This window comes from Pithys albifrons, chromosome 3, assembly GCF_047495875.1.
Source record: "Pithys albifrons albifrons isolate INPA30051 chromosome 3, PitAlb_v1, whole genome shotgun sequence".
In the NCBI taxonomy this organism is placed as follows: domain Eukaryota; kingdom Metazoa; phylum Chordata; class Aves; order Passeriformes; family Thamnophilidae; genus Pithys; species Pithys albifrons.
This window is the reverse complement of record NC_092460.1, coordinates 89,426,341-89,452,338: the sequence shown is the minus strand read 5'-3', so window position 1 is coordinate 89,452,338 and position 25,998 is coordinate 89,426,341. Positions and strand designations below refer to the sequence as shown.

General features: G+C 40.4%; 1 protein-coding gene across 2 annotated transcripts in view; it reads right to left on the bottom strand.

Moving 5' to 3' along the window:
- RELN (reelin) overlaps positions 1-25,998 on the bottom strand; it is a 281,484-nt gene that overhangs the window by 45,373 nt on the left and 210,113 nt on the right. For both annotated transcript variants that reach the window (XM_071552669.1, XM_071552670.1), the window contains exons 26-38: positions 23,202-23,373; positions 22,629-22,829; positions 20,330-20,565; positions 17,722-17,879; positions 16,616-16,823; positions 11,268-11,344; positions 9,365-9,523; positions 7,410-7,598; positions 6,907-7,180; positions 5,496-5,636; positions 5,227-5,404; positions 3,728-3,812; positions 934-1,116 (exon numbers count right to left, since the gene is read on the bottom strand). In XM_071552669.1, coding sequence (XP_071408770.1) covers positions 934-1,116; positions 3,728-3,812; positions 5,227-5,404; positions 5,496-5,636; positions 6,907-7,180; positions 7,410-7,598; positions 9,365-9,523; positions 11,268-11,344; positions 16,616-16,823; positions 17,722-17,879; positions 20,330-20,565; positions 22,629-22,829; positions 23,202-23,373 — 2,261 coding nt within the window. The remainder of the gene's footprint in view (positions 1-933; positions 1,117-3,727; positions 3,813-5,226; positions 5,405-5,495; positions 5,637-6,906; positions 7,181-7,409; positions 7,599-9,364; positions 9,524-11,267; positions 11,345-16,615; positions 16,824-17,721; positions 17,880-20,329; positions 20,566-22,628; positions 22,830-23,201; positions 23,374-25,998) is intronic.

Genomic DNA, 25,998 nt, shown 5'->3' with positions numbered 1-25,998 from the left:
GAGAAGGAAACTCTGAGTGACCTTCTCTGCAATTGTTTATGTATTCATACATGTTGGAAAATCACTATTTTCAAACTGGAGAGGAACAATTAGATTGACAAATCTTTTGTGCAACCTTTTTTCATCTATCTTAAAGTGTTTGAGTTGATCAGAGAAATTTAAAAGGCTTCTTTTAAATAAAATTTCTACTTAAGGATAATGTCAGCAAGAAAAACTTAGATGATTGTTTTGGGCAGGTCACATCCAAAGAATGAACTGGATTTTCAGAAACACATTTAAATTTTTTTTTTTGTTAGAGATGTGCTAGGAATTTGCCTGCATAAATTGTTGCTGTATCACATGTCTAAATGATCCCTTAGTGTCAGTTCCTGCTAAGAAATGTGCTCAGAGTAACTGAGAGCAGAGGAGAGCTTTCTTCAGCTGTCACATCTCCTGTAATCAGAAGGAATGAGCTGCGTTCCTCTTGTGGTTTGCTAGTCCTTTACAATTTAATCAAAAGATTAACTGCTCACGACACACTCTTTCTAAATGGGTTTTTAATGCCTAGTTAATTCTGAGTAAGGTAGGCCCAGTTCCCCTGTACACCTGGGACACTTTTGTATAATTGGAGCATCCTAGTGGGGCCTCAGTGTAAATGAGAATCAGGTCCATTAAAAATAATGAGAGGAACCTGAGTGAAGTTAACTTTATTGGTGTTGCTTGATTGCCCACTCCCTCCAGGGCCAAAGCTGATAGTCGTCTGTGCACAATCAAGTGATATCAGCACTTTCACTTTAAAGCATACAAAAGCTTTGTAAGAACCATAAACATAATCCTGTGGTAATTTTAATTGAAGGAGTTTGAACACAAAAAAAGCCAGTTCAAAAATGCCAGCCTCCTACAGATGCTGAGCTGTGCAAGTGTGGGCTGGATCCCATGGGTGTCTCTGCTCACCATTGTTGTAAGGTTGCCAGAGCCGGAACCGTGTCGCGTTGTTCTGGGCTGCGTGGGGTAGAGGGACGTAAATAAAGAGCACATCTGTCGTCTGGGTGAAGTAGAACTCATCTATCAGGTGCCAAGTGATGCCGCCGTTGACAGAATATTGCAGCAGGATGGAATGAGACCTCTCAGGAGTGCCTGCAGCAGAGAGGACATGGGTTTATGTTCAGGAAAATTCGGTAGGTTAAAACCTGCTTCTTCAAGTATAAATACAAGTAGGTTCCTTTGGCAACAACTTTAACAACAACTCAAGCTCTTGAGATGTTATATATGTATTGTACACATACACCTTCCTGTGCTTTCCCTTGCTTGTCTGTCTGCAAAACGCTAATGAATTAGGACCTAAATTTACATTGCTGTTCATTATATACATGGTCCTATTTAATTACTTAGATTAGAAGCTATCCCAGTGTTACAGTTTTCTAGATTAGAACAAACCAGCTGCTTCTACTACAGACATTTTCCTGTAATTCAATATTTATTTGCTTGTTTTGCCCAGGTACCAGACATTGTCATCACCACCTGTAGCACCCACAGATAAAGACACCATCCTTATCCTCACAAATTTAAAGTCTATGGCTCTGACTGCAGACACTGCTATGAGCATATTCATGCCCAGAAATAATATAATCAAGGGAAAGCACCCAGGATCTTTAATAACATGTTTCAACAACAACAAAGCAATATTCTGTGCTTTAAGCTGGGCCTAAATATCAGAGGAACTGACAGTAAAATTTGCATTTTTTAACTGCCAGCTCTTCCTTTTCCTTTTTTTTTTTTACTTAATGCTTTAAAGAGTAAAAAAATAAAAGGCTCTTTACAGCCCTAGCTATTAACACACGTTAATTAGAGCCCAGCACTCGCACTTGATGCTGGCTACTGTACACAAGCTCATTCCCCAGCATATATTTGGCCTGTGCCTAACTTGCTGACCAGGAATATCACTGTCCAAGTGATGATATCTCTGAGCTGAGTTTTCACGCAGACAAATTTACGCTCTGCTCCCTTCATGGTGTTACACACTGATGGCATGTCCCCAAAAACTCAATGAGATCAGGAACTAGCAGAAGAAAAGGACTAAGGGGCAGTTTCTTAATTCCTGATTTAGTGTGCATTACCATGCAAGTTTCTTCCATATTCTGTTCTTAAATCAATCGCATTTGCTGAAACCAAAATGCCTGATGCACACACTCCTGCTCCCCTCTGCTACAGTGCAAAGTATCTCTTCAACCACCATGCATGGAACAGAGCAGGGAAGAGATGCTGGCACTCGGGAGATGATTTCAGCTTATCTCTGGCAATTAACAACACACTGCTCTCAATGCTTACAGCTGAGAGATGTGCCCAGCTATAGAAATTTGCATTCAACCTTAGGGAGCTTGTTGGGACTAACACCTGGATCCAGGCCTAGGACTAACAGGTTATATGATTTCTCCTGGAGTTTCATATCCTTACTCCTTGTGGATCAAGTCTCAAAATCCAGCCTTGAGTCTTTGGCTATTCCTACCTTCCAGAATGATATTTTTTACTCACATTATTTTTTTCATATTTTGGCAATGATCATGTATAGAAATACTTGCAAGGCATAGTTTTGCAAAAGAAGTCTTCACAAAGATTTTGCTTATAAACATGAAATATTTGGCATGTTATTCTTTTGGGGCATTGTATGTTTTTGGCTGTTATTGTAGTCTATCTTTTTGATCAAATACTGGAAATAGTAATAAACAGCCAAATAAATATGATTAAGTGCCTAGTAAAGGAAATAATCATAATTCACAAAGAGCTAATTTTTACTTTTCCGTACAGAGATTTGGCTAAGACATGTATTTAGGAAGAACAGGTGGTTCAAAACTGTTTCCAAGCTGTTGTTGGCAAATGGTGAGTCAGTCAGGGGCCAGCGCCAGAGCACTGAGCTTCCCACAGAAGGTATGGATATCTTCCTTCCACCAAAGGGAAAGGAGGTTTTGCACATTCAGAATTTGTTCTTGAAGTGACAATTCTATGAGCAATGCCTGGAAAAACTTCTGAAATTGCATAGGAGTGATTCAAACCCTCAAGCAGGTTAGTGGTTCTCTTCATGTCGCTCCTGGCTTGGACAAAATTATTTTGCAAAGCCAGAGATGACAAGGGGCTTGGAGCAGGGTAAGATAGAATCACTGGCTTGAAAGTTCTTATATTAGAGAAACTGTCCCATTCTTGTTACAACAAGGCATAAAATTGTCTTGCAGAGTCTGACTATTCTTTATATGCAATTATATAGAATTGTGGAGTTTTAGTCATCCCTAAGATACCTACTAGGCTGTCAAATGGTAAGAGTTTCTAACGCAGTGGACTGAAGCTTGAAAATGAAAAACCCTGTAGTTACCTATCAGTCCCTTAAGCACTTTACTGTAGGCATTTTGTGACTTAAAAAAGCCTGATAAATTCTTTTTTTCCCGCCAACATAGTGGAAAGTCTCTAAAAAATCTTGAGCTATTTTGTTTCTCTTCTGCTCAAAGATTGTACTAGGTGTGCTTCTTTTGATACCCACCACATTTCACTTTTTCTTAGGAATGGCAGAGATGGCCACAGAGGTTGGTAGCAAGGGAGGGATGACGCAAAATTTCAAACAAGTTCCCATATAATCTACCATAAACTGATGATCATGTACACTTAAGTTGAAAATCTAAACTCATATTCTTTTCTGTCATGCTACTATGTATTAATTAATAAAGCTAGAGAAGTGATAGGAAATCAACAGTAATCTTACCTTTGGCAATAAATTTAAATGAAAACTGGATGTACACAGTATTAGTGCAATCTAGATCTCTTGAAACAAGCATTCTCAGTCCTTCCTGCAAATACAGAATATGAGGTGTGAATCTCAGTTCCCACTACTGGAGGTGTTTTGCAGCTTACTATTTCCTGGATGTTGTCTGTTAGTGACTGCTGGTGGCAGCAAGAGAGGTCCTACACATGCTCCCAGGCAGAAAATGCGGACAGTGATAGCCTTGGCAAAGTGAGCCACAGTAGTGAAAGGAACAGATATGGGTGTGTGTCCCACCAGAGGCACAGCTACCTGATCAGGTACAGACACAGGCACAGCTCCCCCAGTTCGTGCTCTGAACCACTGGGATGTGACCTGATCTGCAAGCACTGACTTAAACAATAATTCCAAGCTACTACACTCATTTTTTGTGTAAACTGTATAGCAGACAAGCACCCTAATTTCCAGGCAGGAACACTTCTCTTTAGGAGTTCTTTTCTGTGCCTCAGAAATTATTTTCTACAAATATGCTCCTCCGGGGCAACATCTTGACTAAGAGCAGTAAGGAAAGGCAGCAGACAAGAAACCCTATAGTGAGCCCTAAAGTCCTGTCCATCTTTACAGATTAACTCAATGTTGTGTGGATCCTGAGTGCAGAGATCTGGTAAACTTCTCAGAGCTTCCCTCCTTCTCAGGCCCATTGCCCCAGGGGAACAATCTGCAGGAACAACCAACCCATATTTTAGACAATTCACATCTTGTGATTTGGGTTTAAAATAATCTAAAGACATTGAACTGGAGTCAAGGTTTTGCAAACAAATATTTCTAAAGAATTAATTTATACATGAAACATTTTTAAACTTTGTTTTTCTAGGGGCACCTGAATTCACAATATCAAATGAAGACTCATGTATGAGCCTAAACTCTGTGTGCTTATGTGAACAAAAGTCTTTCTATTATGCATTTTGTTGAAGAACTGAGAATTCTAGAAAATATGGTATTTCCTGGCTCTTCAAATCTGTAATTAGCAAAAAAGTATTGAAACAGCCAGAAAACATCAAAACAATAGAAAAGATTAGAATACAGGTTAACTACATAAACATTGTTAACACAGACTACAATCCTGACTAATTTGTATCATTCAAAATACTAACAAGCCAGTTAGGAGATTTCAAGATGACTGTGGTTTGTACTGTATTTCCAAATAGTTCACTTTGCCTCAAGAATCTCAGTGCAGAGTTTCATTCTTTTTCTTTGGTGTTTAAAGAGAAATTTCTATCACAAATGCAAGTGATACCCAACAAACAGATGAAACCCATTTGTTTCTAAAAATGACAACTGTGACAAACATGGTGAGTATTTAGGGCAGGAAAAGACAAGAAAAGTAAAAATGTCAAATTCTGGCCTAGAGATTTGACATAAACATATGTAGAAAACGACTTATTATCTGTTTTAACTCTACTGGTTTTTGTTGTTTCTTTTCAATGTAAGTAATCTCTAACCCCTTTGAAAATGAGAGCTGTTCCAGACTTGATGGTGTCACCATTCAGGTTTCCCCTCTCAGCACCGTAGACTTCAGGCCAAAGGTCTGGATGCAAGTTACCATTGAAATCATCCTTCAGGACAGATGGCAGAGGAAGGACTGGGACACAGTATGGACCTCCAAAGCCTCTGTCACACCTGGCAACAAATTGGGAGGAAGAGGTGTTATCCATCCAGCCCAGATAAAAGACTGCTTTACAGGAAGCAGGTTAAGCAGTTTTGTACTCACATGCAATGACCTGCATCACAGATGCCGTGACCTGAGCACATCCAGGGGCACCCTGTAGCCAGGACCACGTTATCAATAGCCCAAGAGTCAACACCAGAAGCATAGTTGTACTGAATCCACCTGAACCGTGTTCTGGGAGAGCTATTAAAAACAGAATAAATATATTTCAGGAGTCAAAATTTCTGCTCCATAAAGTTCTTCTGGAGAAGAAAGGCATATGAACAAGCATGGCTTCGTTATTTGTACAAGATTCCTATTCTGGCTGAAACTGGAAGTTTCAATTTCTCAGGTTAGTTTATAAGGCAAAATGCCAGCTTATTCTAAAGGAAGGTGCCCAAAATGGCAACAGAGAAAGAACATTGCTGCAACTTTTGCTGATCAGCAAAGTGGTGGAGCAGAAATGAGTAGTTTCGTTAGCATTTGACAGCTCCATGTGTTGCCAGCAAAGTTGAAACAATCAAATTCCTTCAGTAAAGTAAGAGGTGATGGAAGTTCATTTATACTAAGTGTTGTGTAAAGAGAAAACCAATGGTTATGTATGTTTATATATACAAGAATGTGTACAAATATGCACATCCAGACACACTGCTGTCCTTGCTGACTGCTATGATATCCTCAAAAGAGGAAAGTATTTTGGAAAACAAAAAAAATTTGGAAGATGATGTATGGTCCTCTGGAGTGGACTATGAAATTAGAAACCAAGATATAAACTCCAGTCTCAGTTCATTTACTGTGTGTCCATTTTAACCACTGTTTTTTCTGTGTGATGAAATTTACAGAGGTAATGTGTAGGGTGCTTTGAACAATTACAGAACTATTCAGAACAATGGTAAGCAATATCATCATCATCATCATCTGTTATTTCTAAACTAGAGGTTTTATTTGAAGAGATGGATGCCAGCATAGCTGCCACATTCATTTATAACCATCTGAAATCACAGGGAGTCAGGCAGAATTCTCCTCCTGGTCAAAAGGGCGAAGGTGGCATGTCTAGTAACTTGTGTTTTGACTTGCTGAATGTCATGACTAACACACCTAAATGTTGGATGACAACTTATGTAGAATGACAGAAAACAGTAAGTACTATATGAAAGGATGGGTCAGGGTAGTAATTCTTGCTTCTTATTGCATAAATGTTAGGAAAGCTGATTTAGCATTCTTGTTCTTACTGTCAGAGATTATAGGCAAGACTTAAGAATTCACTCATCAAAGTTGCTACTTCCTTAAGTGCCTACAATTCACGTTATAGCTGAAGAAATATTTTAAAGGGAAATTTAAAATTCTGGTGGCGTGACAACACACATTTAAAAATTTAAAAGACATGCAGAATATTCCCAAGCTGAGGGATGTTTGTTCAAATTAGATCAGCAAAACCTTTGTCATGCTAAACTGCCAGAAGAGCAGTGCTCACTAGGTTGAGGGTGGGAGGTAGACGGTAATTCTCTTCCAGTTTTGGAATCTTTCTGAAGTGTAGATGGAGCTCTCGGTGTACTGCTGACAGCCGATTGTTGGAGGGACACACTCCTCTGTCACCAGGTGCCAGTCTCTTCCGTTGTTTAAAGAATACTGCAGGTGAATGCTATGGGAATTGCTGTATGGCTTGCTGCAGCCCATGCTCAGCTCAAACTGTAAGAAAGTGGAGGCTGATACGTGGAAGTCCCAAGTCTCAGCATAGCGAGGTTTTCCTAAGAAAAGAGAGAAAAACAACAACAAAAAAGTATAACTTTAGCATATACTTTCAGTACTGTCATTGAAATGTATCTCTATCTTCACTTTTTCAGCCTTCTCTTCCCTGCAGACTACTATATGCTTGAATATATGCAGATTAATATATGACTCCCATCTTGTAAAACCTGACCATAAAGAATTTATAAAACACTCATACAAAATGCAGCAATGTTTGATGACACATACCAATGTTTTCACTGAACATCAGAGCTGTATCCATAGACAGACAGTCAATGTCTACTTGACCTCCTTGTATTCTATACCAGCTTGCTTGTAAATCCACAGTTCCATCAAATTTATCCTGGAAGCCAGTCTGCGAGCTGTCATTCATCCCTATAAGGACATCATCCAAAGCCCACTGAGCTGAATGCTTCCCTACAAAAACCAGAACAGACAGGTTAGTGGATTCCCTTGAAGTTGTTTTTATTGCCCATATGCTGTGTTCACCCACTGAGCACTGTTAAACAAGACTAAAACATTGCTGAAGGATGCGCCTGGACTCAAGAGTATGTTCCTGTTACAGATAAACATTGCTATAGCTTCAGTGCCTTTGCCATCATATGCTCTCCCTGTGTTTGAATGAGACACTCCCTGAGCCCCTAGAATGGGGATTCTCATTCTCATTCTTCCTGCCAATCCCCACAGCTGAACTGGAAAACCCTCTGTCTAGTTCTCAAAGCAGCTTTTGTATGAAAGAGAAAAGTACACAAAGGAAAATGCTGAACGCTCTGGATATAGATAATATTTATGGAAGTCCTGCTCTTCCTCCTGGAAATCTTTCTTCTCTTGCTCTTCGGCCTACAGGCATTTCACTTTCATATCATCTCCAGCCTATTTCTTTAGCCCTTCATTTCAATTCACCTTTCTACTGAAAAAACACCTCACTGAATGGTCACTGTGCTCACAGGAGAGGAAGGAAAGCCTTTACAATAAATTGTAAGCTTGCAGGTATGTGCCAGGACTTTTGTCTTGTCATTATGAGGAATGTGGGTCAATGCTGATAGGGCCACTATGCACTGAGGTATGGCAAAGGACAGTCCACAGAGGAACTAACATCTGTAAAGAGAAATGGTTGCCACTTGCAGGTGATGGTATAAAAGGTGATATTTCAACCTCCAGTCATAAATTCTCCATTCTACTGGGAGCCACAGGACTGCCAACAGGTGATCTTAAGAATGATCACTCTCAGCAGGGACAGATGTCATCCAGGTGCTGCCAGAGCAAGTGGCCATGAGGAGGACAAAGGTAGGGAGCAGCAGGACTGACATTGCACCACTCACCAGTGCAAATGATCATCACAGAATGATGGTCTGTGGTGCACCAGTTGCTGCTGAGCACTTTTCCCCAAAGAAACTGTTTTCTTAACTAAGTAACATCCCTCTTCCCTTGTCCACTCTCTTACCTAGTGAGGAGAATTAAGTGCAGCATACACATTGTAAGAAAATGTATGAATAAAATCAGCCATCAAAATGATAAATAGTACCTAAGGATCTGCATACCATAATTACCTGAATGTAAGCTGTGTGCTTTGCTCCCCAAGGAATTGCTGTTAAAATATACTTTGCAATATTTTTGAATATTGCCTTATTTTTCATTTAGGGATCTGAGAGCTGCTGCCTTGTGCAAAAGCAAGACAATCAGGACAGTTTTAATAGCGGTAAATGTGCCCCAGTGTGAGGTGGAAGCTCTCACAGTGGCTGCGGGGTCAGTACTTGGAGCTGAGGATGTGGGAGGTGGCAGAGAGGGTTTTGTATGTGCAGCAGAAGGCATTGAGGCTGGGCACTGGGACACGAGAAATGGCAGGAGGAGAGGGTCTTGTTTTGGAGTGTGGAAATATTTAGGATTTTTTTTTTTATGTAATGCTATTTTCCCCTCCCCTCTGTAATCTCAGCATCTTTGGTTTAAACTTAGCTTTCAAACAATTTTAGTCTTAAGCCCACTCTTCAGCTTGGTGCTATAAATGAGAATCACGTCTGTGGTGCAACTCAGGAAAGCCTGGATATGCTCTTACAGCTTCCATCTGTTCAAAATACTGCATTTATGGTAAGCTGAGGTTTCTGCAGAGCAGGTCCATACTGAGTGGCATTGCCATGTGGGCTGTGTAAAGCTGTTAAATGAATTTTTAGGATGGCCTTGCTTACCGTGTTGAGGCTGCCACCAGCGGAAAGCAGTAGCAGGGCTTTTGGCCTCCCGAGGTAAGTCTATCGAAATAATCTGGGGTTCCAGGTATGACATGAAGTCCAGCTCTCGCAGCAAATGCCAGGTGATCCCATTGTCATTTGTGTATTGAACAACAAGCCCTATATTTTAAATTAAAACAAGAAGTTAGTCTGACTGTGCAAAGTGGGGGGGGACAATTCAGCCTGTACTCAGGAACTGCCAACCCCCACCCAGTGCCTGCCTTTTGACATCTCACAGAATCACAGATTATGCTGAGGTGGAAGGGATCCACATGGATCATTGAGTCCAACTTCTGGCCCTGCACAGGGCCATCCCCAACAGTCACACCATGTGCCCGAGAGCATTGTTCAAATACTTCTTGAACTTTGCCAGGCTTGGTGCTGTGACTACATCTCTGGAGAGCCTGTTCCAGTGCCCAACCACCCTCTGGGTGAAGAACTTTTTCCAATATCCAACCTATTTCCCCTTCCCTTTTGGCATCCTCTGGTCCAGGAGCATTCTGTGGACAAAGTCCTATTGCAAAGGTGACATGGGTCACCAGCTGACACACATTATCTTGCCTGTCTTCATCAAAGGTCCAAATCTTCTATAGTCTCACTTGAAACTAGTGATTGTACCACAGAAATTATAGGAATAATGTGACATTTTTATACAGTCAGTATTTACTTCATGCTGGGTATCCTTTAGTTTGTGAGAGACACTAAGTTGTAATTATGATAGCTGGGCTTACAATATGGGTAGCTCACAATGCTCGTACTATGTATGCAAGCTCACAGCATCCTTGGAAGTTAATTAGAATATGTAGACAATTTAAGATAGTCTTTCTATGATATCCAGAGTACGGCAAATACTAGGACACAACAGAATTTTCAAGTCACTAATGAGCTCATAAAAGGGGACAACACAAGAAAGAAGCACCAATGTCCTCTTAAAACTCTTTTACACTGGAGTACGTTTGAAGATAATGGGTTGAGTTTTTTCTGTCTTATACTGGTGCAAATGAGAGGAGAATCAAACCCTCAGAGTAATCTACACTACAGCTTTTCTCAGTGAGTCAGTGTCAATGTAAATGCCAACTATCAGGAAACAGTCCATTGATGTTAAATGATTTATCCTGAGAGGAAAATTAAGTTTTCCCATCTACCAGATGTCAGTGGTCTGTCTTCATGCAACTAGACCACTTTACATGGAGAATTTACTCCCCAAACTGCTGATCCCTCCCAAACACAAATATCAGGCCTCCCCCCACACAGTAACTTTAAGCATGTGGGTAAAATAAGAGAGAAGACATCTGGGAGAGATGAATTTATTCAGACTAAATTAATTTTCAGATGCAGCTTTGTAATTTTGCATTTCGGGTAAATCATACACGAGGTTGGTTTAGAAGGCAATTTTTATTAGACCCATTGGTGTAGTTGAGAAGCTGAACAAGCTTTCAGCCACGCAGCTCTTTTTCAGGTCAGAAATGGAGGTTGCCCACTTTATCCTGAACTTGGATTTTATTTCTTTTATTTGGCCTGAAGAAAGTCCTGGATACCTGTAAATTTATCCATTTTCCAATGCTATCAAGTAGTCTAATAAAAGTTATTACACATTGTCTTGTAAATGTTGTCTTTCTTATATCATCACACCTCCAACAGTGCATCATACAGATAGACCACCATTAAGTTTGCTGTTACTAAGTATAAATAGAAAAGTTAGTAAATAGCTTCCTGCACCATTTATGAAAATTGAAGAGGTAATTTATTTATGTTATGTTAAAAAATTTAACAATATTTTTTATTTTTTAAAGGCAGAAAAAGGCAAAACCACTGCAGAAGATGCAAAATAGAAAAAGCTTATTATAAAGAAATGGGGCTTTACCTTCATTCCTGGCTCTTGGTCTGTTGCAGGAGTTACCAACAGTCTTGCTTCCAATTTGTATATAAAATTGAACTAGCCTGTTAAAAAAAACAGGACAGAGAAGAAGGGTCATTGTCTTCTGATAGCACAAGATCAGTCAGGATAATTTTCCTGTCTTAACTAATGTGGCATTTTCAGTTAGGTCATTATTCCAGGCTTATTGATTAGGTAATGTTCCCAGAGAAATCAAACATGGCTGTGATAAATAATGGAGGACCCAAGGCAGAAGGAAGTGATGTGGTTTATTAATCCTGTACCTAATAAATGTATCTTTGGAGTCAGTAGCAGAATTTAGAAGTTCTGTCTGCAAAATCTCCTGCTCCTTACATCAGATTCTACTTTGGTCTCTTTAACTGGAAATTAGATTAAACTATAAAATATAGCATTAGAGTTGTAGTAAAATTATTATATCCTCACTAAACCAGGAATCCTTTTTTGATCTTAAATTCTTGATGTAAACAATTTTCAGTGAAATGACCTCATTGAACATTTTCTAAGGTAGACCCTTTGATTTTGAATTTATACATTTTGATTTCATTCAATATCCTCTTGTTCTCATATCATGAAAATGGTGAAAAAAAACATGTTCCTGATCTGCCTTTCTTGCAACCTGCCCTGTAGTCAGTGCTTTTATCACTTCCCTACCTTCTCTTATTCCTTTCTACTGCAAACCATGGCAACCTTTTCATCTATGTCTCTGCATGAATGTTTTTCCATGTCCTCAATTTTTCCCAAAACCACTTCCTGCAACTCTTCTAAAGCCACAAACCCCTTTGAGACAGTTTTTCTGGTTTGGAGAAAACTCTGGATTAGCCTGGAATACCCACATTTAGCTATATCTGAATTAATAATTATCCCATCTTTGTGCTCCAGGATTGTTAATTTTTTTTTTCCCATCTGCAGTGATGCTCTGATATCCTTGGTGAACTGGTATTTTTAATTGTGACTCTGTGGTTTCAGAGTAGTTTACACTTCCTCTTAGATGCACACTACCTTGCTATGTAACAACAATTAATTTCAATTAATGTCCTGCTGCTCACTCACCGAATTTCACTGCATTATCTCAGACATTCATCTGAATCTTATTGGGGCATAATTAATGTAAAGAGCATTGAGATGACTGAGGATGCCATCACCCCCTCATCTATGCCTTCTTCACAGGTTGTCTGCACTGCACACCCAAACCAGCACCTGAGCAGAGCACAGAAACTGGGCTCAACCCCATGATGGGCTTTTGCTGCAAGTTGACAACATCATTCTCCTCCTTGTTTCCTAATCAGTTTTTAAATTAGGATGTAGGGAAACCAGGCTTCACTAATTCTATTGCCTTTAGACAACTTCTTTATTTAAAATACTCATTTTGAGGTGAATTTTTGTCTCTGTGTGAAGAAACAAGAGTTGATTTACCACTCAAATAATTCCCCCCAAGGATGACTCTTTTTCCTTTAGGAAATTTGGTCATATTTTGTAGTGACTTTGGTAAAATCATAGACAAGCCACAGGACTACAGCCAGAGTCAGTATGATGCAGATAGGACTCCAATACCCCTCATCCACTGCTACACACACAATATCACGATCCTTTTCTGATTCCAAACCAATCCCATTTCAGTTCTGCTATCAAAATCTGTATCTCCTATCTGAAATGTTTTGTATATCCATAGGAACTAGGACAAGCCAGAATATGCTCATCAATTTCATTCCTAACATAACCCCACAGATACCTCAGGAATGGTCAGGCTCACAACACTACACCATTTAGCCAGGTAGGTCCTGTTTGTTTGCTGCAGCTCTGCTCTCTGTGACTGTTCAGGCAATAAAACACTCAATAGAAGTCTCTGAGGTGAAAAGATTTACTGTCCTGTGATAAAATTCTCTGACAGTCATGCTTGCCAAATGTAAAGATCATTGAAAAGCAAAAACAAAGGACAAAACCCCCTTTCTGCAGAAGGGTGAATCACCTCATCTGATCTGTCTCACCCAGAACAGCTCTCTAGGATGGTTGCACAGTCATTAGCAATGGAGTTTGTAAAGCAGACAGAAGCCAAGCCAGTTAACAAGCCAGATGTCACCACTTGGAAAAAAAAATTATTCCATGGTTCTTATCTAGCTGCCAGGTAGGCACTGTGTGCAAATGCTCCCACTGAACAGATAGTGATGAGTGTAGTGTTGTAAGGGACAGGCCATCAAAATGGGAGGCAGTAGCTCATCAGCAACCAAAATGCATCCATGGATCAGACTGTCAGTGAGAAAAATGGAAATACTGCTGGTGAAACTGTGCCTTTAGTGTATTGGGTCACGCAGTAGGGAAGGGATGTAGAGACTACCAGGGGTTTCTGAAGTGTAATCTGGGAAAAAAAGTGTAGTCAATCACATAAAGGAATAAGGAGGCAATGGGACAAACAAAGCTAAGATTATGATATCACTCAATGTATATACTAAAAATTAAGTGGTTGCTTATGATCACTGGCTTCAGGGCACAAACTTCAGTTTTAAATGCTCTTAGTGTGACACTAGAGCTTGGCAGTGTCCTGTTGGGCTGATTCCCTGAGCAGCACAATGCACCTCAGGCTGGAAAATCCCAGCTCCTCTGGAGCAGAGCAAACCAGGAACACCAAGCCCCCACGGACTCTGCTCTGCTGGGAAGAAAAGAGTCAATGGGAAAAGAGCTTGAAAAAAAGAAGAAAAAAAATATTTATATTCCTCACATACAGTTTACACTTTACATTCAAAAAGCTGTAACTGAAGCAAGATAATGGGGAACATGCACAGGTGGATATGTTGGAATTCCAGAATGAAAATAAAACTTCAGTGTCTTGCAATATTTTTCAGTTTTTCAATCAGGCTCTTCCATGTCTGATTTAACAAAACAAGATCTTAAAAGGTCTGGGAAAACACTATTAACCTGAAAACTAAGCAGCTTAAAAATCTACTGCAGAAGTCTCAGCCTTCCTATTCACAACCCTCAATCCACATATCTAACAGTATGTCTTTCAAGGCATATTTTTCTGCTGTTTATTCAGTCACCAAAACCCCCCAACCAAAAAACACTTGCAAAAATAAAAGGTAACTGTGCAGGGGCTAAGATGACCCCTAATAAGATAACTGAATTCTATGCAAGGCATTATTGAATGCAAAAAGTAATACCAAAATGGGGAAAAGTGCTTCCCTGTAATCTCCTCTTTCAAGTGATATTAATTTTAGCTCCAATAATAAAAAAAATAAATTCTAGGCTGAGGAATTATTTTCTTTTTTGGGTATGGGCCTTTCAGTTAACCCCTCACACTCTCACAAACTTAGTCTGCCTTTTCTTCTAGTAAAAAAACCATCCAGTTAATGTTACAGATGATCTGAAACACCAAAGTGGGATGCATCTGTTCAAAGCAAGAGCGATTTCCTTATAATTAATGAAAGAAATACATGCTTCCAGAAGACAAAGCACTGGCCTTTGCTAGACCCTATTTTAGAAGAGTGGTGTTGCCCACTTGAAGCAGCTGTTCTCTCCTTGGAACACAAAAGCAGCCTGGGGTAATTGCTGTAGCCTAAGGAGTCCATGTTCTGGTCAAGCAGCATGAAGTGGCTACCACCTTTGAGCACACACTGAAGAAAGCAAAAAATCCATGTTAGTCCCATTTGTGTTTGAGAAGACCACTGTGTTTGCTCTGTCTAGCAAACAGCCAGGTGGCTTCGAGCTTGAACTGTTCAAGGAAGTTAACCAGCTCACAGTGATGATTACAAAAAAAATAAAGTGCTGATCTATTTTGAACAATCAGTTGCAGCAGGAGAGCAGCTCACACAGTGAGTACGTGCTCAGAAGAGAGAGATCTTAGTTGCTCTTACCAAGTGTCCCTCCAGCCCTTTATGTTCTTGGGGCAGTTTTAAGACAGGTGACCTGTTGGGGCAGTTTTAAGACACCTGTTCTTGTGTAAAACAGAAGTGATAGATTAAAAAAGTGAAGAGAGAGAATTGCATAGTATTTTAAAACTTCTTTTGGCTTTTAAAATGGTTCAAACTCTACAAAGATGGAAAGCTATAAATAGGAATATCTGGCACTAAAAGTGGTTTCAAAGTAATACTAAAGCTAAAGGAAATACTTTTCTTTTATAAGATGATTTCTCCATGGAAGAAGTAGCTCAAAAATATTGTTTGATTATAGACTCCTGGAGGATGTGGTTACTTCCAATATAATGTCTCACAGGACTAATAACAGGTGCATTAAAGACGGTAGAACAGAAGTGCTCAGACCTTCCCAGAGTTCCAGGACAAACATGTGCTTGTCCAAAGAGTATTTGTCAAACAGTTAATAATTTTAATTATCAACTAATTTACATAATTATATAAATATTTCACGTATTTGTCAGACAAGCAGGGGACAGGGGAAAGGCAGCTGGTGCTGTGCTGTGCAGTGCCAGGGGCCAGCTGAGGATGTCCCCAAAGCTGCAGCACTCACACCTGTGCTGCACAGCACTGTCTGCCTGAGCTGGAGAGTGGTAGAAATGACTTGAGACCAGTCTTTGCTGAGCGATCTCACAAATTAAATAATGGAGCAAATCATGGCTTTGCTTACTCTCAGAGCAGTATTTGTCAGGACAAGTATCTTTTATTAAGCTAAATGACATAATTGTGGGGTGCTTAAGGTTTCAGGTGGGCGATCCCTCATGAGACTGGACAAAGCAGCAGCAAACTCCAGACTAAATGGTGGTTAGAATTAACAGCCCTTTGTTTATCCTAATTACATTAATCAGTTAGACAATTTGAGAGAAGAGGATAATTGCTACCAATGGAGCAGGATTCAGTGGCAGCAGGGAGAGAGGTGATGGCTGGCTAGCCTCTTGGATATGCAGAAATAATTCACATTCCACTCCTTTACACTTCTGACAAGTGGACTAATTCACAGCATCTGGCAAGTAAACAACTGTTCCTTGCTATGCCATCGTCATGCCTGCAATTCAATGCAGTCACTGAAATAGGACTTTTTCTCCCCAGCTATGGGCATAGCCTTAGGTTTGTGCATTCTCAAGACCACATCTTCTGTTTGTCCACCTAGAATACAATGCAAACTGTCCTCTCAAAAAGGTATTTTATTTTATGTTTTCATTCCACTGTTTCTCACTTAAGAATTCTCTTTCCTGAAAAGGAAATAGTACATTAGAATGAACGAAAATATTTTCTCTGCATTTAAGATTTCTTGTACAGTCTGTGATTACCAGAAAAAACACATCTCCCACATTTTCACATCTGCACTTGCAACAGGGCAGAAGAGAGAACAGGAATATACAGTCATTGTGAGAAGCAGCACTGAGGATTGACCTGATATTTGTGGTGTCCAGGGGAACAGTCCTTGCCTCCCTTTTGCCAGGTCCATTGAAGTACAGAGATTTTCCATCGCTGAGCACACCACAGCCTGTCCCCACCTGACCTCCTGTTATCTTGTGCCAGAGAGGGCTGAGCTTCCTCTCAAACCTGTCGAACATCTCACTGTGATTAGGCACATTAGACACACAGGTTCCATGAGATGCTTCAAGAAAGAAAAAAGAAAAGGGAAATGTTTTGGTGAAACTGCTGAACAGAGTAAGGGTCAGATACAGTACACTGGCAGATGGTTCTGTTGCATTCACATGCAACAAAGCACTAGGCTTTTCTAAGAAAATGTCCTGATGATTATACCTTTTCAAACCCACTTTACAAAATTTTGCTGTTTGAATAAGCCCTCTTCCTCTAAATTCTCAGATAGCTTATTTCTATAGATGAAAAATAGCTATGCTTTATGCTGATAAGGCACTTTTTGTAAATAGAAAAATATTATCCTTTCATTTAATTTTAACAAATCGAACAAAAGATGTTAGCTTATTGCTTTCTTGGTATAGAGGGTTGAAAAGAGCACAGTGTGCAACTGGTTGTGTCAATCACTGTTTTTTCACAGGGTTTGGATTTGGGTTTTTTTTTTTCTATTTCAGCATAAAAGCCCCTGAAACCACAAGTGAGCAGAATTTTCCACAGAAGGGCCTGTCAGAGCATATGTTCCCTCTTGGTCCCATGCCATCTGATGGCCAGGGGACTCAAAAATGGCAACGATTCTTTTGAAGATGATCCAAACGCTTTTAAGCAGACTTTTCAGTTTATAATGTTTTATTTTGTTTTCTCTTTTATTGCTAGTCCCTTCCCATTCATACAGATGGTGATGTTCAAAGACTGGGATTGCCAGAAACATCAACAGTGTCCGCTGCCTTCAGCTGCTCTGCTTTGCCTGTGCTGGATTTTACTTCACAAAACAAAAATATTCTTGCTGGCAGCCCATGAAATATATGTCATTATACATTTTTCCAGAATATTGGAGAAGAAAACTAGAATTTTAGATTTGCAGCTTTAACCCAGCCAATGCTTACTGTAATCCTACCCAGAGAGGGTTGTGTTACCTGTGTAGCCCAGGTCACAGAAGCAGACCCCCGAGACACAGTCCCCGTGGCCATTGCAGTAGTTGGGGCAAGGCTCAGAAATGTAGACGCCGTCTAAGCCGAAAGGAGGCACACTCTTGTGGGAGCTGCTCTCCTGGATCCAGCGGAATCGAGTCTTACTGTACACGAACAACAACGAAGGACACGGCATTACTATTCCCAGCTTCTACATCTACTGCTCAAGGTCTAAGATTAAAAAGACCTTCTCCTAAATTTGCCATTTGCAAGTAGAATGCCTGGAAAATATTTCTGACATCCTACACTTTGGTTCAGTGTTGCTTAAGAATATTTCTTCAAGAGTTTTGGAGGCATTTTGACTTCTTGTATCAACGAGTGTGATGCAAAGAACAAATATATGGTTTTATCAACAAAAGTGAATAATTAGACATGATTCTGAAGATGCCTTTGACTACTCAGTTCAACCTGAACTGCTAATTACATGTCAAAATCCCAGAACTCTATTTCTCACAGTACTTATGAAAGGAACTCAGTACTGGCAGTGATGCAGAGTTTTTATGGGATTGTATGCTTTTGAGTAAAAAAACCTTCAAGTTATTTAGATGCAAGAAAACAGTCACTTTCTAAAAAATAGTGGCAAGTAACATGTGCTACATGGCATGTGCACAGAGATACTAAGTTTTTATTCTTGGATGACACCACAAAATTCCTGGAAAACAGTCATTTAATCCTTAATTTGTGTAACTAAAACTGTTCCAGAGAATTCAATGAGCTAACACTACATTATGAGCTAAGACTGTTACTCCAGCTGACCCACTGCATAGGAAATTTGTTGAAGTAAAAATACTTTGGTTATTAATTTTCAGTCTTAAACTTTCAGCTTAATCATTTTATAGGAGCTCCAGAGAGGGGAACAGATTTAAAATCTCATTGTCAATCTAATGGATAAACTAAGATTCTCCCTGGTACTCCACCTAAAATATTATAAACCTATTGCTCCTCCTTTTCTGCTGTGTATTGGGATTTGGTAGGTAGGTAGGTGATCATTGTGTTCAGGCTCTGTACCAGCTGATGAAATGGGATGCTCTCCAGTTAACCCATGAACCATGACTTCCAAAGTGACCCACAACAAATTCAATTTTCAATATGCCAAGACCCTCATCGAGTCACAATACTTACATTTTTAATGTATTAGCGTGAGCTTCTTATTCCTGATTACATTACTGAACATAATGCCAAACAGATTGCTGCTATTGATTCTGCACTACTTGTTTTGGGTAAATCAAATCAGCTGGTGTCAGATCTGGCACCTGCTTTTATTGGCTAATTACTGAAGAAAAGACAAACTTGTTATGGTACACGCTGCTATTTCAAGTCCTTGTGGCAAAGGCACCGGCTCTCCTGCTACAAAATATGCCACATACTCAAAATCTGTGCTGAGGCTTGAGGATGAGGAGTCTGTGGCAGGAGGATGGGACTGCAACCCAGGGGCAGCACTAAGGCAGCTGCCTGAGGACTGAGAGGCAGGAAGTGTGTGTGGGGGGGGCATGACCAGGGGTTTGGTAGGGACAGCTGCTGGCAGTGCTTGGTGCAGCCAGCAAATCAGACTGGGGTGCTTTACTGGTAGGGTAAGACAGAGAGGAAGGGGAGTGAGAAACTTCGGCCAAATCCAATTTAGATTGAGAAAAGCTGCTTTATTCATGTCTTCTTTCATCTGATGTTTTCTCACCAGTGTCAGCCCAGTGCTGAGGTTTGTTTGTAGGTGAGCACATCCATGATTCCTCCCTGCTTGGCCTTTGGCTGTCCCAGCAACCTTCAGTGACACACCACATTATGCATCATCCCAAACACCTTTCTAAGGTTTCTTTGCCCAGTGGTAACTAAAATTAATCCTGTTCAAATGGCTTATTTGGTTCATATGACTTACTGCTCTCTTGCTGGTGCCTCCAACATGACTGATATACACAAAGATGGACAATGATGAGACTGATGTCAAATTACAAAATTCTGAGGTGCCTTGCTGCTTTGTAATTTAATTCTATAGACCAATCTGACACATTTAAAATGGAAAACTCCCTGTTTTGGGGAGCACAATATGTTTTCCCAGATCTGTCATTTTTAACACCCCTTTTATTCTCAGCCTTCCAACTTTTTCCTAGTGTACCATCACAGAAACAGCAGCTAATTCATGGTGTGCCACTGGGTTAGTGGGGTGGTCCCATGGTGTAAAGGAGAGCACTCTTGACTCTGAATCCCAAGGACCTGCGTTCCAGTCTCAGTGGGAACCGTCCCCTGGCAGTAAATGCCTGCCTGCCATCCGATCTCGTCAGATCTTGGATGCTCAGCAGGGTCAGCCCCAGTTAGTACCGGGTGCTGTGACAGTCCCGAGGACTTCACTGTCACTGTCCAAGCTCGCTCAGTTGTGGCAGATGGACCTTAGGACTTAAACGGTGGGGCCAGTTCTGTGCACACTGAGCCTCACCTAAAAAATCCACTGCACAGGCTGGAAGGGCACACCCATGTGGGGAGAGCCCTTCCCAAATCTTCGTTCGTGAAGTTTGGCCATACACACATACATACTGGGTTAGTACTAGTTTACAGTGCACAGTACCTGGCTGCGAGTGACCTGGGGATAACGATAGTAATTCTGGTCCAGTCCTCAAAGTCTCCTGTGTGGTACACGCTGGGCTCGCTCAGCTCCCGGGAGCTGCCCTCGCAGCCCTTGGTGCCCGGAGAGGCTGGGTAGCAGCCCTCCCTCACCAGCGACCAGAAGAGCCCGGCGTCGTGGGAGTACTGCAGCAGCACGGGAGCAGAGCTGCTGTACTGGCTGGTGCAACCAATGTTCAGCTGCAAAAAAACATAGGTATGAGCTGAAGAAACATGCGCAGTTACAAGTATTTATTGTATGCAAATCAGACTTCTTATTTTGGGAGGCTTAACGCTCTGAGCACTTGCTTTGAACCCTGCTGGCAAACAGTGACTGATACTAGAACTCTGTTTCCTCCACGTATATGGCATTTCTCAGTAAAAATACCCATTATCCCTTCATAAAGGTTGCTGAGTTCAGCACACCAAGATGCAAAGAACTTTTGAAGGGTCCCTGTGTATAGCAGGCATAAGAGCAACCTCTGCACAGGCACTTCTGTGGTGGGAAGAGCTACCTTTTCTGAGATCCATCCCATCTGCAGTCTACCCAATGTGCCCAGAGGATCAGCCTGACTCTCAGGTGAGCCCTGACCACAGCCTTGTCATTGGCCTTGTAGGAATGATGTCTGGGAGTTGGCAACACAGTTTGGGCCCCAAGAACAGAGTAAAATTAGATTAAATAGCAAAATTATATTAAAACGTGAAATGAGAATGTAACCAAGACAAAAATCAACTGCTGATTCGAAGTTTTCACTTTCATTTTTCAAGCTATCAGAAAAATATTAGTTTTCATTATTTTACTGCAGAAATTCTACTGGAGCTATAGAAACAAAATCATTCACATAAAATGAAATAATTGTGACAAATTACTGTCTTTGAGTTTATCAATGCAAAATTATTCCATCTTGGTATTTAAAATGGAAATTTCACAAACTCACGGAAGCATTTAACCGTATGTTTAAAATTAAAGCATGCAAATAAGACTAACACATTTATGTGCAGGCTGGTTTAAAAGATTTCCAAAGAAGTACAAATTCAGGCCCTAAATAAAAGACTTTGTAAGCAAGTTTTGTGATACATGTTGTTTATGTTTTGTATATTTGTGTTATATTGCCAAGTGCTTCAGTGATGGAAGGTGCATGAAGCATTTTGTAAGTATTTATTTTTTTTAGTCTAAACAATTTTTAAACACTGTTGCTCATCAAACAGAATGGAGACTCAGTCAGTGATGTAGAGGAATGTGGTGAAGAGGCAAATAGCATCTTTTCCGGGCTAAATGGTACTTATATATTGAGATATTTTTGGGTCTTAGACAGTTTGAAGTATAAAACTACAAGCAATACTCAGAAATTGTATTGAAATCCCTCAGTTTGTATAGCATTTCATTAGCATAACTTTTAGATAAAATGAGATTATTTTACAAATCCCATTATTTCTAACTAACTTTCCTATTTATAGAACTGTGGGAATTATATTTGAAAAGCTGCCTGTAAACATCTGATCTCTTTAATAATTCCACTTGTAAATTATTCAGTGTCTGTATCCACCAATTATGTAAGGACCACGTATTTGTGGTGAGCTCATTAAAATTGCATTGCAACCAACCTCCAGAATTCACCAATGGGATTTCATTATAAACTCAATAAAATTTTGATTAGGGTTCAGAAACAAGAGCTTGTCAAAGGAAAAACACTTTCTTTGGAGCCCATATTCTGATGTATTGTCAGACCACTGAAATTTCTGTAAGCCCTTTAAAGAAGGAAATGCTAATTGGAGCCTATATTCATTGACACAATGAAGTAAATTATATGAAAAACCCACACTTGAGTACAGAGCAGCTTGTAAGTCCTTAAATAGTTTAAAATACAAAAATGTACGCAAACCACATTGGAGCTTTTGTACTCAGGGAGCCCCAGACGGGATAAATCCTGTTTTGCTTGACAGTGCAGTAGCATTTCCTAGTACTGCCTTGAATACAATGACAGTTACTTCAATCCACTTGTGAAATGTGCTGAAGAATGAATAGCTTTAAGGCTCCTCTGGAGGGACAAAAATGCTTTCCTGCACCAAGGTTTTGTCTATACTTTTACAAAGCAGGATGGCATTCTATGCTGTTTGAATTCATACTTGTGCTTGTCACATCTTTTTATGCAATGGTCTAATTTATCACCTTGGTTTGAACTGTGGCCCCAGTGGCATCTTCCAAGTACTGACTAAGGGCAGTTTTATGGATATTCTTGGAGGGATTTATGTTTAAGGAATACCTTGAACTGCAGGACATATCCAGGCTTCAGACTCAAATCTCGAGTCACCGCAAACCGGTCTCCATCTGATTTACCGAAGAGCATGGCAGAGGGGGTGGCAGAGCAGAAGCTTTCGTTTTTGGTCATCCCTTCGTTGGCCAGCATTAACCACACACTCATCTGGTTCATAGGGTAATCAAATGCTGGCTTTTCATAAAAGTTCTGTTAGAAATGAGAAGGAAAGCCACAGGTACTATCATTTAGCAGTATGACATCAGAGTAATTCCCCAAATGTTCAGCTTTCAAATTTTGCAATTTGTATTTTCTGTAATTTTAAAAAACTTTTAATTTCCAAGACTTTAGTCCTGACATTTTGAGGAGATATATTATTATATCCTCTGTCACAAAGATTAAGAGCCTGATGATTTTGTCATAAGATCCAGGTTTACACAGACACACAGCTGCAAACACTACAGCTGTTTCTTTAAATAGACCCAATATTTTCAAAGAAAATTATATTCAAACAAAAGTCTCCTAACAGAGAGGATGGCTCCTGTTCTGCAGGGATACCCACAGCCTGTTCTTGCTTGTTACCTGTGGTAAAGTGGGATTAACAACAGGAATGATATGCTTCTGCTTCTCTGACAAGATGATGATGTCATCGATGGCCCACTGATCATACCCTTCCCCAGAAAACACAGGCTGCCACCAGCGGAACCTGGTGCAAGGTGTCTTGGCTGCAGCTGGGAGCTCCAGATAGACAAACCTGAAGAACAGAAATGGAGCAGAACTTTAGAGAACACAGTTTGTACAGAAATGTGCCACTATAAACAGGGAAAAGGGGTAGGAAAGCCAGCATCTATCTTACAAGTGCTCAGTGATTTGTGTGTCCAAAAAAGGGTAACAAAGTTGGTGAAGGGTCTAAGAGAGTAAGAGGAGGCTCAGGGGAGACCCTATCACTCTCTACAACCACTTGAAAGGAGGTTGTAGCAAGGTGGGGTTGGCTTCTTCTCCCAAGCAACCAGTGGTAAGAGAACACAGCCTTAAACTTAAACTGTGCCAGGGGAGGTTCAGGTTGGACAACAGGAATAATCTCCGCCCAGGCCAGTGGTCGAGTCACGGTGGTGGAAGAGTCAAGAAATGACTGGATGTGGCACTTAGTGTTATGATTTAGTTGACATGGGGATGTTCAGTCAAAGGTTGAATTCGAGGATCTTGGAGGTATTTTCCAACTTTAATGATTCTATGATTCTATTTATCTAATCTTATATTTAAAAAGATACCTATTGATACACTGCATATCAAGAAATCTTCTTTGTCCTTCTTGTCTGTGGAGAATGTAAACTCTTTAAGACAATGCATATTTTTAATGCTGTATTACTTTATTGCCAAGCATAATAAGGGACTAATTTGAACTCTCCAGTTTGAATTAAGCCTTTCATCTGGTCCATGTTCAGAAAGTCTTAATGTTCTTCTGATGCCAGGAAGTAATAGTGAAATATGCTGGCAAAATTAATTACTCATTCTCTTCTGCTGATTGGTCCTATTTGTAGACAAAAACATTCTTCTGTTACAATGCAATAGATTATGAAGCAGAGTTTTCTTCTGTGGGTAAAAATATTTCAGCCCTTCTATACAGATCTTTGTAAAAGAACTTGAATGTTCCCAGTTCGCTTTACATTCAACTTTGGAAACACCTTACACAACTGTTAAATAAAAGTTAAAGTTTCAAACTTAACCATACTTATGTCACAAAGTACATTAGTTACTTGCTCAGTCCTATTTCAAACAACTTACATATATACCTTTATAGATCCTTTCAGCACTCTTTCTTTATATCACATTGCTTTGTGTCATGAACTCTGCTTTGCTTGCCAGTTAGGCAGAGAGAGGAGAAGGAATTTTTCTTTTCTAAGGCATTCTCAGATTTTTGTGTTGGAATCTGAACCACAACTGAAACAAGAGAAAAATAAATCTGTAGAGCTATGGTCAGTAACAACAATCACTCCTGACTGCTTGGAAGGGCAACATTTTGTCAAAAATAATGTATTGGTTAGTCCAGTGATGAAGGTTTCAATATTTAGCTTTGTTGGGTGTGTCCTGTAATTTTGACAAGGTAGAGGCTAAAGCACTCACCCACCACTAGATGAAGGAAAGGTGGTGGCTGCAGTTTTTCTGGAGTTTAGGAAGTCTTTTGATACTGTACCTCACAGCATCCTTATGGACAAGTTATCCAACTTTGGGATGACTGGGTTCAGGGTGTGCTGGGTGAAGACCTGGTTCAAAGTCAGAATTCAACAGGTTGTGGTGAATGGGGTTACACTGGCTGGTGACTGGTCACCATCAGTGTTCCTCAAGGTTCAGTCCTAGAGCCAGTCCTGTTCAATGTTTTTCTCAATGATCTGGATGAAGAAGTTGAATGAACCATTAGCAAGTTTGCTGATGATACCAGACTGGGAGGTGCTGCTGACTCTCTTGAGGGTCAAGAGGTCTTGCAGAGGGATCTTGATAGCTTGGAGCATTGGGATTGACTAATGGGATAGCATTTAACAAGTGGTAATGTCTGTTCTGCACCTAGGATGAAGTAACACTGGGCACAAGGGTGGGTGCTGGTCGGCAGCAAGTTCAGTTGGTGTCAGTCGCGTGTCCTGGCAGCCAAGAGGGCAAAACTCATCCTGGGGTGCACCAAACACAGCATCACCAGATGGTCAAGAGACAATTGTTCTGCAGTATTCAGTGTTGGTGTGGCCTCACCTTGAGCACTGTGTGCAGTTCTGGGCCCCATGATTTGAGAAAGACGTGATGGTCCTTGAATGCATCCAGAGGAGGGCAACAAAGCTGGTGGAAGGGCTGAAAAACTTATGAGGGATGGCTAAGGATATGGGCTTGCCTAATTTGGAGAAAAGGAGGCTGAGAGGTGACCTCATTGCTGTCAATAGCTTCCTGAAGAGGGGATATGGAGAGGGAGATGATGGTATCCAGTGACAGGACTCCCAGGAAAGGTTCAAAGCTGTGCCAGGGAAGTTTAGACTAGACATGAGGAAGCATTTCTTTTCCAGGAGTGTGGTCAAGCACTGGAAGCGGCTTCCTAGAGACTGGTCAACACTCCAAATCTGTCAGTGTTTGAGAAGCATTTGGACAATGCCCTTAACAGTATACTTTAATATTTGGTCAGCCCTGAAGTGGTGGGGCAGTTGGACTGGATGATCATTGTAGGCCTTTTCCAATGGAAACAGTAGATTCTATTTTATTCTATTCTATTCTAAACAAAATTCAATAGCTTTATATTTCCAAGTGCCTAGATCACCTTTAGAAAAGGACAGTTTGCTGAGTTACAGAAGTACTTCTGAAAGCATTGTTTACTGCAATGGAAAATTACAAGATGAGAAGA